The sequence below is a fragment of the Rattus norvegicus genome, chromosome 1 (genome assembly GCF_021556685.1).
Source record: "Rattus norvegicus strain SHRSP/BbbUtx chromosome 1, alternate assembly SHRSP_T2T, whole genome shotgun sequence".
Classification (NCBI taxonomy): Eukaryota; Metazoa; Chordata; class Mammalia; order Rodentia; family Muridae; genus Rattus; species Rattus norvegicus.
In genome coordinates this window covers 262,449,685-262,464,682 of record NC_141534.1, presented here as the reverse complement: position 1 = coordinate 262,464,682, position 14,998 = coordinate 262,449,685, and the positions used below count along the sequence as shown (strand labels likewise).

The following is a 14,998-nucleotide window of genomic DNA, read 5'->3' as shown; positions in this document are numbered from 1 at the left end:
CATGGGAAATGTGGTGGTCCTCAGAGACAAGAGCTCCTTTAACAATAATCCTGACTTTCCCTTCTATCTATGTCCTTGTTTCTTTTAGCCCCTGATCACCTTGGAGGGCAGCATATCATTCAAGTTTACTTCTGAAGGAATGAACACTATCACGGTACAGGTCTCAGCTGGGAATGCCATACTGCAAGACACTAAGACCATTGCGGTATACGGTGAGTGCCCGCCGTTTGGGATGCACTTCTATCTTCATTCTCAAATAATGTCATTGACCCTATGAGGCTAATGACTTTCCGGGATTAAAGATGGCAGAACTTGAAAAAAGAGCTCCAGTGATCTGAGGCTCTCCTTTGGAGAAGGCTATTCACTAGCCAAATAGTAGTCATGGGACCCTGGATGTTTCTGGTGCATGAACAGAGACTCTTAGCTCGATCACCTTGTGTAGACTGGACTGGGCTTCATCATGAGTAAGGCTAACTCATTATAGTTGGGATTTTTTCTAGTACTTGAGTAGTTAAAACCATTTATTAGAGAAAAATAGCTAATTCAGAGAGACTTTGCTTTTAAATTCCATCTTAAGGCAACCTTTATTCATTAACCAAATACTTTTAAAACTTCTTTCACAAATCTGTACTTAAAACAAGAAAAGAAATATGTTCCCCACCTTCAACAATAGCAAATCCTCCATTAACCGAAGCAACAGAGATTTCACAGAGGCCACCAGAGGCCAGGCGTGGACTCAATGCCAGGGAGAGAAACAGACACACAGTACAGTTTTGGGATGCCTGGGGAAATCGAATACATTTCAACTATTAGATGAAATAAACTTTACTGAAATGGAAATGTAGGATGATTGCTTGAAAATAAGATATAAAAACAGCTTTCACAGATTGATCCCACTTTGGTAATTTTTTTATATCAAAAGCTAATCAGTTGGATATGAACTAAGTATTACCAGCCAATAGTAAAGACAGAAATGTTTATTATTAATATGGAAGTGGTACATATGCATCGTGGGAAATTAAAATGTAAAAAATACGATTTTAAAACTAGATACAGAATGTATGTGCTTCTGAAAGAGAAAGAACGTGGAACCAGGGAAAAAGGAAAGAAAAAAAAATGGATTCTTTTTTTTCCCCAATATCAATTTAACCCAGTTCTGGAATCAGTTGCTTCTAATAATATGATGTAGGTATAGATTGTCCCTTGGGACATAAGGCTTTTTTTTCTAATCCTTTGTTGGGACAACTTGACCTTCAAAACCAAAGAGCAATTTGTGAGCAACTTTAACATGTCTGAAGACAAAAACGCCCAAGGCTATTGTTCTAGAAACAGTGTTACATCTATTAGTTTTGCTTCTCTCTCCAGTCTGACTAGGTTTAGTCAGCTCAGACAGCAAGAAGTCAACTGGATGTGAAACAGCCCAACCAGAGGCTACAGCATGACATGCATAGTGGAGAGAGCTGTTGAGTCAACCTCTTTACCGAGCTCCTTTCTGCATGCTGGGGTTGTGTTTAATCTTCACTAAAACCCTAGCATAAGGAAAGTGAGTGTGTGAAATCTCATTGTACCCAGGAATTAAAGGTTTCAAAGCCAGCTCCACTTGGCCCTGGGCCATTGGTCTGATAATTCCCTTCATATTCCTTTTTTGTTGATGTTGTTTTTGTTTCTGTGGCCAATACTCTGACAAAAACAGGTTTAGTTTGGTTCACATTTCCAGTGGGATAGAGGCCCTGGCAGCTAAGATATGGTACCAGGTAGGGAAGCTGCCTGATAATCTCACATCCATACTCAGGAAACAGAGCAGAGAGCACAGGAAGCAAGGCCAGAAAAACTCCCAAACTTACATAGAATAGCACATTTCCTTCAGCAAGTTTCCACCTGAAATGTTTCAGTGCCTCAACAAACAGTGCTACCAGTTGAAGACCGAGTGTTTAAAACCATGAATAATTGTGGGACATTGCACATCCAAACCACAATGCCCTAAATAGATATCCTAACCCATAAATTATTTCTTCTGGATGGACTCCTCGCCATCATGAATGTCACAAGTTACAGTAGTGGGTACTGAGCCATGCACAACTGTCCCTTTTGTCAGGTGTGTAGCTGGCCTTCTTCTATGAATCCCAGAGAGTATCATAAATCTAGAAGGTCTGGTTCTTCTTATCCAAACCATCATTTGCTGCAAGGAAATTGTGGACAGACATGGGAAATGACTGACTTTAAAGTCATTCTGAGACTTTGTGACAGTTCCACTAAAAACGACAGTGACAGAGACACAGACTAACATTAATGAAGCCTGTTTTAATCACCAGCAGCTGTCCCAAGCACTTAAGATATATGACCTTCCTTATTAAATCTTGCAAACAGAGAGAGAGAGAAAGAGAGAGAGAGAGAGAAAGAGAGAGAGAGAGAGAAAGAGAGAGAGAGAGAGAAACTATAATTATTGCTGCTTTACAAAACTTGGCGTAAGTCCCACGAACAAGCAGAGCCTAAGAATTCTGTGTTCAGCAGGGTCATTTCCATGCCAGTGTTCTCCTTGTCATGCTTTGTGTTCTCACCCTCAAGTCTCTTTAAGGGCATCTTCTAAATGTGGTCACCCTGCATACAGTGGGTGATCATCTCTTTCTTCATTAAAAATGTTATTAGAACAGATGGTATGCTGTAACCATTCTCATTCATTTTCATTCAGATGAATTATTTAGACAGTCATACACATGCTTTGAAATGTTTTGTTTGTTTGTTTTGGCAATTCTAGGACTGTACCTGGAGTGGTATATCTATGAGGCAAGTGTTATATCACTGAAGGATTGCATTTGCCCTGTGATTTGAAACTTTTAATGCATTGTGACTTATTAAATAAAAATTACACCAGCCAGAGTTAAATAGGAAGGTTTGAGCTCAACTAATATAAAAGGAAGAGTGATTCTGAAGTCCTCCAGTTAGCTGACCAAAGAGTATTGGAGAACCATAGGGACATGCGAGGTCATGAGTGTGGTTAAGACACCTGAAGCAACTACTGTCCCCTAGGTAAGTCAGTCTCTGTCTTCCCACAAAAGCAGGAAGGGGACAGTTGTGCCTTTCTTGGTCATGGCTATCAAAAGACTATCTCACCCATGACCCTTGGCCATCACATTTTTAAGTTGTCTGAGATTTACCTCTTAAAGGGTTGGAGCTCTAATCAACAGCCCCGAGTTTTCTAGAGTACCCAGAGGAAAGAGAGGCCAGCAGCTGCACCCAGAACATGCCTGCACAGAACTAAGTAAAATGAGAGAAAGGAAAGGCCATCATGCCGGACGGCAGGAGGCAAACCATTGAAGAGTGATGGAGGAAGGCCGGTTTACCCAAAGGGACCAAGCAGACTGAGAGGAAGGAGTCTTATTTCTCTTCATATGCTCCAGGCTCCAGGCCTTGACAAAATGGCAAGTGTGTCATATTCATCTCCTTTAAGAACTGAAAAACAGAAAGGCCATTTAATTGGCTTTTATTTTTTTTTCTTTTCCAACCCTACTATATGTATTTGAATACTTAGGAAGAACATTTCTAGGACATCCTATCTTGACCTCGTGTAGGTTCACACGTTAGATGATAATGAGGAAGCCACACCATTTGTATTCTCTCTCTAGGCTAGACACTCTCCCCTTATATATGATGTCACTGCCCCTTAATGGGAGAGGTGAGGAGAGAGTGAGAATGACATAAACCTCTGCCTTGAGAGCAACTTCAGAGCTCACGAGGTGACTCTTGGGTCCTGCCATTTATCACACTGCTAATTCATATGCTTATAATTGTTCTCCACCTGAAAGGACTTAGGGATGTTCTCAGGGCTCATCAATGACTCAGAAAACATATCTGTGGAGCAAAGCCGCTGTCACGAGTACATAGTTTGTCACCTAAGAGTCTTCAAAGCATGTGTTTGATGACTTGGTAGCACTGATATGTACAAGTGTGTACATATCACATATCACAGAAATGTACAAGTGTGGGCTTTTGTGCCTCCTGAATGTATGATTGATTTCGTCCATGTCACTTATCTGCCACTGAAGCACATGGACATGCCTGAAACAAGAATTGATTGTCAAAGATGTAAATGCATAAATAATGAAGCCTCCTCCATGAAAATGGAATCATTTACACATTGAATAAATAACTGCAGATTACATGCTAAGGACATGGCCCTTAAAAACCTACAGCTACCAAGTACCATCCTATGGCCAAGAGCAGAGAGCCTGTATCCTCACAAAACTTAACACACACACACACACACACACACACACACACACACACACACACATGCATGCACACAGTCACACAAATATACACACACAAATTCACACACACCCTCACACGCACACACGCGCACGAGCACACACATACATATGTGTGTATATATGTATATATACACATATGTGTGTATATATGTATATATATGTATGTATTGATGAAAGATATATAGATATAGATTAGATATAGATATAGATCCCATTATGTATATCTGATGATGAAGGAGTCAACTACTGGGATAGTCTCCATGGCTGTGGGGTTAGAACAGCCTATCCAATGAGATTCTGAGGGAAAAGAGCCAGGCCTGCTGTGGTATGGGGGAGCTGAGGCATTAGCTATGGAGAGTGGAGGCATCATGGAGGAACAGTGGGAAGGATGGGCCCTGTCAGTACAAGGTGTGCGGGCTGGAAACACTGCAGACCATGAGGCAGCAGAGAGGGGCTATACCATGTCATATGGGATGAAACAGACTGTCAAAAGAAAAGTGCATTCATTCGAAGTGCCATGTGGAGCACCTGGCATATTTGGGGAGAGGATACTGTAATCTGCAAGTTCTGTGTGCCATACACTATGAGGTAGAGAGATTGAGGATATAAAAATACACTCTGACACTGTGATTTGAAGCTCGTGACAACCTTGGGTCTTAGCTTCACTTTCTTGGAACAAATGCCAGCTTATGGCACAGTGACACAGAAGACCAAAGTTGACCCTTTTTTGGAATACAGGGGTTCCTCTGCCAGCTGATTCCTGTCCTGCATGCCTTGGTCTAAATGCTCTTCATGCCTCCTCTGAGCTCCTCCCATTTCCTCCCAGAAAATTCCTCTGTATGATTATTGTTAGTTGAATCACCATACAACTTCCTGGAGGATCAATACTAACCCAGGGACTGCAGAGAAACCTAAATTATTCCTGATATTAGGAATGAGAAATGCCATCCTATGAAGCTTATGAGCAAAAAACTGCTAGCTGAAGAATAATTATGTCAATGAATAAAAGTACGTAATATCTTAATTACTGTATATTCATAAAACAATAAGAGTGTATTCTTAATACGGTGGTATCATTAAGAAATATAATGAAAACAAATGCTGAGGAAGAACGGTTAGTCAGGGAAAATGTGAAATAGCTTAGAATAGTCTTGTAGGTATGCAGTGGGATGAATGAGGACCCCAGTTAGAGTACACATGTTTTGGCATCATAACATTGTCATGCATATGGGGCCCTCCTATCACTTACTGTCCAGGATTCCAAAGTCTGTGCTGAGGACAGTGGGCAAAGGCTGCAGACGTAGGTATGGGCCACAGTCTGTGACTTCAGTTTAGCAAAGGAAGGGCTAACAGGGACAGGATAGTGTTTGCCCTCAAGACGGGTCATTATGGCGAGTATGGAAGTGTTTGTATGTAAGACAGTGTTTAGAGTGCATTGTGGAACTGTTTAACTTGTAGTGATGAAGTTACTGTTACATCCACAGAGGAATTCCGCTCTCTTCGCTTGGCTTTTTCTCCAAACTTGGATGACTACAACCCCGACATCCCGGAGTGGAGGAGGGACATCAGCCGAGTAATCAAAAAGTCTCTGGTGGAAGTGAGTACACACAGTACCTTCTCTCCACCAGACACAAACAGAATTCTCTGTCCTTGAATAGCTTCATGGAGAACAGACCCGTAGCAGAGGAAGGAGAAGTCAGAGCTGGAGCCCAGAGGAAGTTCAGTTAAACAGTTTAGTATCTTAACATTTGTGATCTAAATATTCATGCCTTTATTGTTGGGTGAGCACAGTCCTCAGAAACACATGGCCCTTACCCCTATGAAGCTGATTCTGCTTCAAGAAGGACATGGAGATCTGTGGCAGTCATGCAGCTGAGCTCATGCCTTGGTCATTCGTAAAGGAAAAATCAGTGACTGCATAATAAGGAAAGAGAACCCTGTCTAAGTATCTTCAATGGTGAGTATAATTAGTAAGAAAAGCTCAGGGTCCAGATCCACATCTGTCAGCACATAGCTGCAAGAGCACATAGCACACAGTACCTAACTATATTTCTGTGTCTTCTTTTTTAAAGAAAAACTTTATTCTTTTCCAATCCCAAGAGAAGGTAATTAGTACCCTCATTGTGTAGAGAAAGCAACCAGGATATCTCTCCTAGACTCTCATGAGCAATAGGTGATAAAGCTACAAACTTGGGTTGAGTGCCATGATTCTCATTCCTGGGATCTTACAATCACAGCCTCTAAGCTCCCTAAGCTTTCTGGAGGAGTTACTAAGTGGTGTGACTTATTTCTCAGTGGGAACTCAACTTGTGAGCCATTGATGTTCATTCTCTCCCCTCATCCCTGCAGTACCCAGGTCTCTGCTCCTAAGTCACCACTCCTCACACTCCTGTGTGACTTCCACATCTTCTGGTGCCTTCCACCTGACTCTTCATCTGTCATCTTTCTCCAAAGGATTCACCCGGTCTCTCTCCCTCCCTCACAGGCCACAGGGATTCCCAGCCAGCATATCCTGGTGGCAGTGTTACCTGGCTTACCCACTGCTGCTGAGCTCTTTGTTTTGCCCTATCAAGATGGAGCTAGAGAAAACAAAAGGTCCCCAGAGGACCTGGAGCAGGTGAGTTATTCAGAAGATATTTCAAACTTCTAGCCACCATAATAGTTCTGGGATGACTGGTGGTGTACAATTAACCCTGACAGGAGAACCAGTGTTTAGTCAGAGAGCTGAGACCAGGTGACGTCTTCAAAGGCCATGCCACTTAGAATGTGGTATGCATTTCAGTGAGGTCTTCCTTTTAGTGAAGAGGCCACAGGTTTAGATGTAAGCCAGGTTTCCAGCTTTGTCACTGCTATTGTGGTTCTATCATACAAACGAGGCAATGACAGACAAAAGAAAATAAGTCGGGTTGGGGATATTTAGCTCAGTGGTAGAGCGCTTGCCTAGCAAGCAGAAGGCCCTGGGTTCGGTCCCCAGCTCTGAAAAAAAAAGAAAAGAAAAAAGAAAATAAGTCATTTAGCTAAAGTCACTGTGATCCCATAGGTACTTTTGTCAGTTGAGGAAATGACATAAGAAAGTATTTGGCCAGGAGAGTTCAATAAATTTGTAACAGTTATGTTTATGGTTGTCTTATGATAGAAAAAGATAAGGAAATAAGAAAACTAAGACTGCAGTAGTGAAAAACACTTCTGGAAGAAGAAATGCTGATACTGAGGAAGTAAGATGGTTTGTGAATTGACTTTCAGAAAGTAGAGAAACAAACAGAAACAGCAAGGACTTGGAAGACTGGTGAGAATGCGGCTCGAATTAGTTATCATGGTTTAGGGAGGAAAAGGGACTCCTGTCATTTCAGTGGAAAGCAAGATACTACGCTAGAGTTTGTAACATGATTAAAGAAACCGATTATATTGTAGCTTGTTCACAGAGTTCCAGTCGAAGTAAACCCGGTATCCACATAAAACCTATGTGAAACTTGTATCCTAGTTATGGAGAGCATTGTTTCCCTGACAAAAAACAGTGCAATGATGAAATTGTCTTCTAAGGCCAAGATATGAGAGTGCATGCCGCTCACTAGTAACCTGTAGTTTCCGTTGTTGATGTGTTCCTCTGACTTGGTCACTGAGGGAATGGTAGTTAGCTTTGAAAGTCATTTAATGGAAAAGACAGAGATACAGTTGAGGCAAAGACAAATTCAGAACCAATCCCAAGCATCACCAAATTATTTCCTCTTTCCTCTCTCCTTCTGCTCTCCCTGTGACCACATGGGAAGCTTGTGCAGGAATAGGGCCAGTACATAGGAAAGTGTGGATGGCTACAGCAAGTCCTGGCTTCTGGTTAACTTGAGTTTAACTCCACTCTAAAGCCTAGGCCTGTTGTCTGATCATCCCAGTAGGTTTGCAGTTGTTTTGGGTCCAATGTGGGTCAAGTGAAGAGGGATCTCTTCATCCTTACAGTTCTGTAGATAGAGCACTGCTGCTAACATTTCAGATACTTCTACCCTCTGTGTATCAGGGTTAGAGTAGCCCATCCCAAGCTATTTTATAATTGTAAAAGCAGAGGACTAAGTTCTTCATAGCAAACATAGAGGAGGAAGAAACATTGGTAAAACTAAAGCAGCTTCCCAATGTTATCAGTATAAATGTGTAATAGAATACATAGACTTTAAAGACAAATACAGAGGCTATAAACAACAGAAATAAACCCACTATGTGACAGTTGAACTCTGGGATGCTGATCATAGCTGCTTTCTTCATGTTCTGGTCCATTCCTTATAAAGAAGTTGAACAGAACACCCAGTAGGGTAAGAGAATGGATTCTGTCCAGTGGTTCTTGAAGAGTGGGAGGGAAAGCCCACAGTAAGTATACCTGGATCTCTTTTCTGAGCCACTTTTGACAGCACCCCCCACCCCAGGGAACGGAAATGCTAATTGATTGGGACTCTCCTGTCTGTGAAATAAATTGAGAATTCTTCCCAGTGAGAAGCACTTGACCCCTTATCAGGATGCCATCACCAGGTTAATCAAGTGCCCTCTATCTGGGAGAGCTCGACCAATCTTGCTTTCAGACTTCCAGTGAGTGTGGGAAGGCTCTCGTGCCCTCAGTGCCCTCATCAAGAAGATCACACGCTGATATCCCAAGACTAGTTTGCTCAAGTCTGGCCCAAGTTATGCCCTCTCGGCCCTGCATCCCTTGCTTCTCCCTGAGTTCTCAGGAGTGATAGACATGGATGTGCCATGTCTGGAGGGAGGAGAGACCACCATGCTCTGAGGTGACAATGCCTCGCTGGAGAAAGAAGGGGCTTACACTTGTAGTATTTCAAGCTCCTTAAATGGCATTATGGGAAGAGCATGCCAATTAGTAATCCAAAGCTAAATGGTCAGTCCTGCATACGAATAACATTATACACACTGAGTAGGTCATATTTAGGCAATGACAATATTTATGACATTTATGACAATGAATAATTGATCATAATGGATCAAAAGCGTTATGTGGGAGGATTTAAAGAAGGAACAGGAAAGGAAAAATATTATAATATCAAAAATAAAATTAAAACGTACAAGTGTTACTATTTTGGACTAGGTCAGACTTGTCATTGATAAATTTGTCAAAGTATTTGCTATTTGGGAATTTTAAATAATGTGTAGAAGACCACCACACATTTGTGCTATGACCACAGTGCCTGCTACATGAGGATTACACAGGACTATATATGTTTTCATAGATTTCTGAGGATCTGCAGTGGGAACCTCTTAGCTCTATGGGGGATTCATTCCTGTCTTCTGCAGCTTCGCCTCACCCTTGCTAAGCTAGGACACTTCAGATAATCAATTTGTACATCCACACTGAGTGGCCCTAAGACAGAACTGTGAGTACTATCTGCTTGATGCAAACCCTGAGAAGCTGGGGTCCAAGCAAATAGAGATCCAAATGCCCACTCAGTAAAGGTGGGGCAGATGTTCATTTCAAAGGACACAACTAATGCTCTCACTCCAGAAGCCCAGTGTTCAGTATGGAAACACAAACAATAAAGACCATGGCAACATGTTGCATCCAAGTTAAATAGTATTCCCACAGTAATGTACATTGAGGAAAGCAACTTAGATCATGCACAAGGTAATAAATTCAAAATATCAGGGATAAATATGCTCAAGGAACTTGAAGAGAATGTGAATAAATTCCAGGATCAAGACCAAGAAAACACAGACTTTTGAATGGAATAGGGAAAGCAAGTCAACGTTTTCTTTTATTTAAATAGTATTTCTATTTGTTATTTGAAAATTCCATATATGCAAACAATGAATTTTGAGTAATCCATTCTAACACCCCCATCCAAATGCTTCCCTCTCCCAACCTCAGGCATCCGTTCCAGATCCTTATCTTTGCACTGTTTGAAAAATTAACTCCTTCCTTAAATGTCCCTTTTGTTCTAGTTCCAATGACAGACATATTTATTCCTGTCATGTGAGTGCATTTTCCCCCAGATAATTGTACTAAAAATACTCTAGATGTTGAATATGTTGCTGGAATGGTGCCCACCACTGCTGAGAATTAAATATTGATGGCCTTCATTCTTTTGGGCACATAGGATTATAACTATAATTTTCGACTGTCTAGGCAGAACATTGACACTTATTTAAGACAATGAATTGGGAGAAGGAGGGCTATATGTGGTTTCCAACCTGAAGAACTCAAGTGTTTGCATGTTTCCTTTCTCCTCTGATATAGTTAGTGGAAACATTTAAAATGGCTTCTCCTCCAGTTTGTTTCCCTGTGTGGTAGGAAGCTCCTGCCTACCAGTGGTTGATACCACACATGAGGGAAAAAAATGCCTCTTTTGTTCAGATGAAAATTTTCTGTTGTTACTTTACTCTAGCTGAGTTGATTCTGATTGTTACACTCAATCTTCATATTTTGGGTAAGGAGAATTGCTGTTTCTCCAACAGTAAGGCTTTCCTCTGACATCCTTCCTAGTTCCTGTATTGAGTCTCCATTGCCTTTTCAACTAGTAATTTAAATGAACTTCATCTGCATCATAGACATGTCCTACCAAACAGACAAAAACCAAGAATAATAGGCTGTTTCTCGAGCCATGATTGTTTAGCTGAAGTAGAATAGGAAATAGGCTGTGAAGGAAAGCTGCAGAAAAGGATGACGGTATGAAGGAAAAATGAAATTCACTTAGGAGACACACTGTTCACTGGACAGCAAGAGAAGTACATTCATCTCGCTTCAGCAATCCCGTCTCTGAGCAGTCATACATTATTTCACTTGAGTCTTTCTCAGGCAACTGCTTTTCCTTCTCACTTAGGCTCTGGCTATGCTTCCTTTAGGTTTGTAGCTTCCTGTAATCTATCTGTCGTCCAAATTTTCAAATATTACAATTTGTACAGATTACTGGACTGAATACATTCATGAGGAGCATGTTAGGGAATGTCTATCCCTGTGACCCTCATTGCTCAGTGGCCTTGGGGACAGTATATTTTAGTTTGAGTGTGTTACAGATGGATTAGAAATGACAGTGTAATGAATTAAATACTGAACCGCTTCTATCTCAGAAAAATATATAACTAGACATCTTTCTTTCCCCCTCTTGGGTAAATGATTTGAGAAACCTATATTTTTTTTAGTTGTGCTAAACTAGGATTAAGAGCTAAACAGAGCTGAAGTCTAGTCTCAACACCTCAAATATTAACTTGGTAATGTTCTTCAAGCCCTATGCTTTTCCATGGGGATGGCAGCATCAACAAATAAGAAAAAATTCCTAGACACATGCAACATTACCAAATTAAAGTGTTCAGTGCATGTATCATGTACTAAAATATTTAAACAACATCTCAGGATCTGATAAAGACAATACAGAGTAAATATTTCCATAATTAACCTGGTGAGAGGTTTAAAGTATTGCTGAAATTTGTAAATTGTTTACTACTAATTTATGTGAATAGCAAAATGCCCAGTTCTAATTGAGGTTATTCTTGTATGTAATGTAAATTGCATCTACTTTTGCTGCTTATGCATAATTCTTTCCCACAGAGTATATATCCCTTATCAAGTGTCTTTTGATGCAAGTTAAATAACATGAAACATGTTCTGTTACTAAATTAATTTTGCATACCTGACTTGGTTTTGTAAATGATATAGACAAAGCCAATGAAGTAATGATAAAAACCAACACACATCTAAGAAGCTAATTACTTTCCCAAGGGACTCTCCTGGAGATAATAAATTAAAAGTTGGTTGTTTGGATAAATTATATTTTCTGATTTAGATATTTATATGTCTCACTTGAGTATAATCATTTTCAGGAATAAACAGTGATATCACTTCACTGGGATGAAAGTGGGAAGCCCTTCCACTATTGATACATAATTCTATATTAGGTTTCTGATAGTCTCTAGGAAACAGGTCAATTTTCTAATTGCTTCTCAGATGTCTTTCATGTTTGGACTAAAGTTTTCTTTTCTCATTATATGTCCACATATACCTGAGTTTGTATGTTTTTATGTGTATGCATATTAACAGTTTGCATTTATTTGTAAGTTTCAAAACCTAAACCATTGTGATAGGCATTTACTAAAAATCTGTTGTTTATTTCCTATCAAACTCTACTAATTGAGTAGTAATAAGAGATAACAGAGAAAATACCTTTGATGAAATAGCTTGGAAAATCTATTCTTCTTGAAAACCTGGAGCTCTGAGAAAATTGTCCCATGCTAATAAAAAATGAATATCTCCGCAGAAGGACAAGGTGGGACTCAGCATAATTTTAACTTAGAATTGCTTTTCTTCATGGCTTCACAATGGCAACGTTTGAGAGAACGACTCCTGGTGCTCATCGGCAGCGTGTGAGGATCATCTGTCCCTCCCCTTGTCTAGCAGAGAAGTTTATGTTCAGGGCACTGAAGTTCTATTGCCAACTAGGGACTTCTATAATGGACTCCAAACTAAGCCATCAGATCCTACTTAATCATTAAGGTTCAACACTGCCATTTTGGCAACTTACTAGAGGAGAGGAAACAGGAAATAAAAAGGGGAAGCAGAGGAATCTAACTAGAAGAATAATGGCCAGCATCCATCTAATGAAACTTAATAGTATATTAAATAAAATATAAACTCGATGCTTAAAATAATATATTAAAAACAAGGCAAAGATAGCAGATAAAAATAAGTAGTATGAATATCTTTTGGAGCCTTTCAGAAATCCCTCGAAATCTGTTAGCAAGGCACAAAATGCTAAACAAAAAAAGGGCTTTTACCTTTTTTTGTAATACCTTGCTGTATGTAATTTCTACTCAGACCCCATGCTCAGGTTGAATAGTCTAGAATCCCATGTTCCTTATCAACATATACCAGCCTCAGAAGTAGTTTAACAAATACCTATTTGTAGAAACAACCGATTCACTGCTTAAACTGTGGCTGCATTGTCTTCACCTACATTGTTTATTAAGCTATTGCCAACATTTATTATCCAACAGTGATAAAGTTCTTACCCACAGAAGCCATGGAGATGGTTTAGAGAAAACGAAGGAAGCAAAGTAAACCACACCATAATGTTTGGAATGTAACCAAGATCCCGCTCTTCACTTCCTGTATATAACAGACCCTCTCTTCTGTCATTTGCTGTATAATGCTAGCAGGCCTTGGTGAACATTCAAAGTATTTCTCAGAGTGGCTGTTCATAGTCATTAAGGTGATTTTTGGTGCACTAACTCTAACCCTTCTTTCAGATATCTGAAGTTCTAATCCACAAACTCAACCAAAACTTGGTGCACTTTGAGCTGAAGCCTGGGGTCCAAGTTCTTGTCCACGCAGCTCACCTAACAGCAGGTCAGTTCTCATGGTGGGAGTTCTTGCCAGCCACTGTACTGAAGGAAAATCATGTTCCTTAAATTCCAGGATAGATGGTAGTTATAAGTTGAGCATAATTCCTAAAAGTTTCTTTGATCGATGACTCTTCCCTAATGGGAAACAAGTTCAGCACGAGAATAAGATATTGTTTCTACTTAGTCCCTGGAAAGCAGTTCAATAAATCACGTAGAGCATGCTCCCGGGTGATAGCATGCTTTGTTTCAAAATACCTCGTGAAAAAGAGCATTAACCTTACAGGTAACATTTTTCAAAATCTTTCTATAAAGGCTTGTTCTCAAATCATTCATAGCACAAAGAATTTGATTTATTTATGTTCCAGGCTACTGTAGTAGAGTTGAAGTAGATATTTAGGAGCAATATAAAGTCAACCTTGATTTGGTCTAATTTTATAAATAAATGCTATTGATTTTCTGACTAATGAAAAGCAGGCAGGGGGTATCCTTATTCTAACTATAGAGAATGCCTTTGATAAAAATAAGTAATTTCAAACATTTATAAACAGATATCCCTATGTATGCAAATAATCAATTCATAGAACAATATTTATCAGTTACTTGTTTTGGCCAAGCACCAGCTTCAGGGAGCACAAATGCCAACTAGAAACTGTTGATGTAATGATAAGACTTATGATCTCATTTAGTGTGGGCAAGTATAGTGGTGGCATTGGGTAGAGATATGCTATACAATATGGACAAGGAATAAGAAGTGGGAGGAAGTTTCTTAATAAGCCAGTATATGAGCATATATGTTGAGAGTTAACATTCTATATAAGCATTTACAATTTTATATTTTAATTTGTTTTGCTTTCTTTTCTTACAGTCATATTTTTATTTTCCATAATTTTGTTAGAACTCAATATGCACACCAGAAAAAAAATTTAAATATTCTATGCCATAGAGTTGGTGATGGGATGTAAGTCCTTGAGATTCTGTGAAAATTGGGTTGATTTGGACAATATTTTTAGAAGAGTGCATGGTGTATGAAAGTTGCTCTTTTCTCATTTTTCTTTCCTTATATTATTATCAGTTGAAGTAAATTAAGAAATCAAAAGCAAAGATTAATTCTGTTTGTTCCAAATGATACTGAATATTTTATAAAGGAGATAGTATTTGGGGAGATTCTTAAAAACTGGATAGAACAGAACTCACAACCTATTCCAAAGACAGAAGCACCAATGGGGAAAGTCTTTGGGGGCTGCTATAGAAGCCAAATGAATGAGGATGGAGGCCAGAGTTTTCCATGTCCATTCATCAGCTTCTTGGCAATTCCAAGAGGTTCCCGGGTCTGGAAGCTGGTTAAGCACACTGCCACTATCTCCCGTTGTTCTCCCACTGTGGCATCAACTAAATAGCCATATGCA

At 39.8% G+C, this 14,998-nt stretch overlaps 1 protein-coding gene across 10 annotated transcripts in view; it reads left to right on the top strand.

Moving 5' to 3' along the window:
* The window catches only part of Sorcs1 (sortilin-related VPS10 domain containing receptor 1), a 513,248-nt gene that overhangs the window by 477,031 nt on the left and 21,219 nt on the right, over positions 1-14,998 (top strand). For all 10 annotated transcript variants that reach the window (NM_001438077.1, XM_087565405.1, XM_087565378.1 and 7 more), the window contains 4 exon segments: positions 89-212; positions 5,753-5,865; positions 6,754-6,885; positions 13,497-13,596. In NM_001438077.1, coding sequence (NP_001425006.1) covers positions 89-212; positions 5,753-5,865; positions 6,754-6,885; positions 13,497-13,596 — 469 coding nt within the window.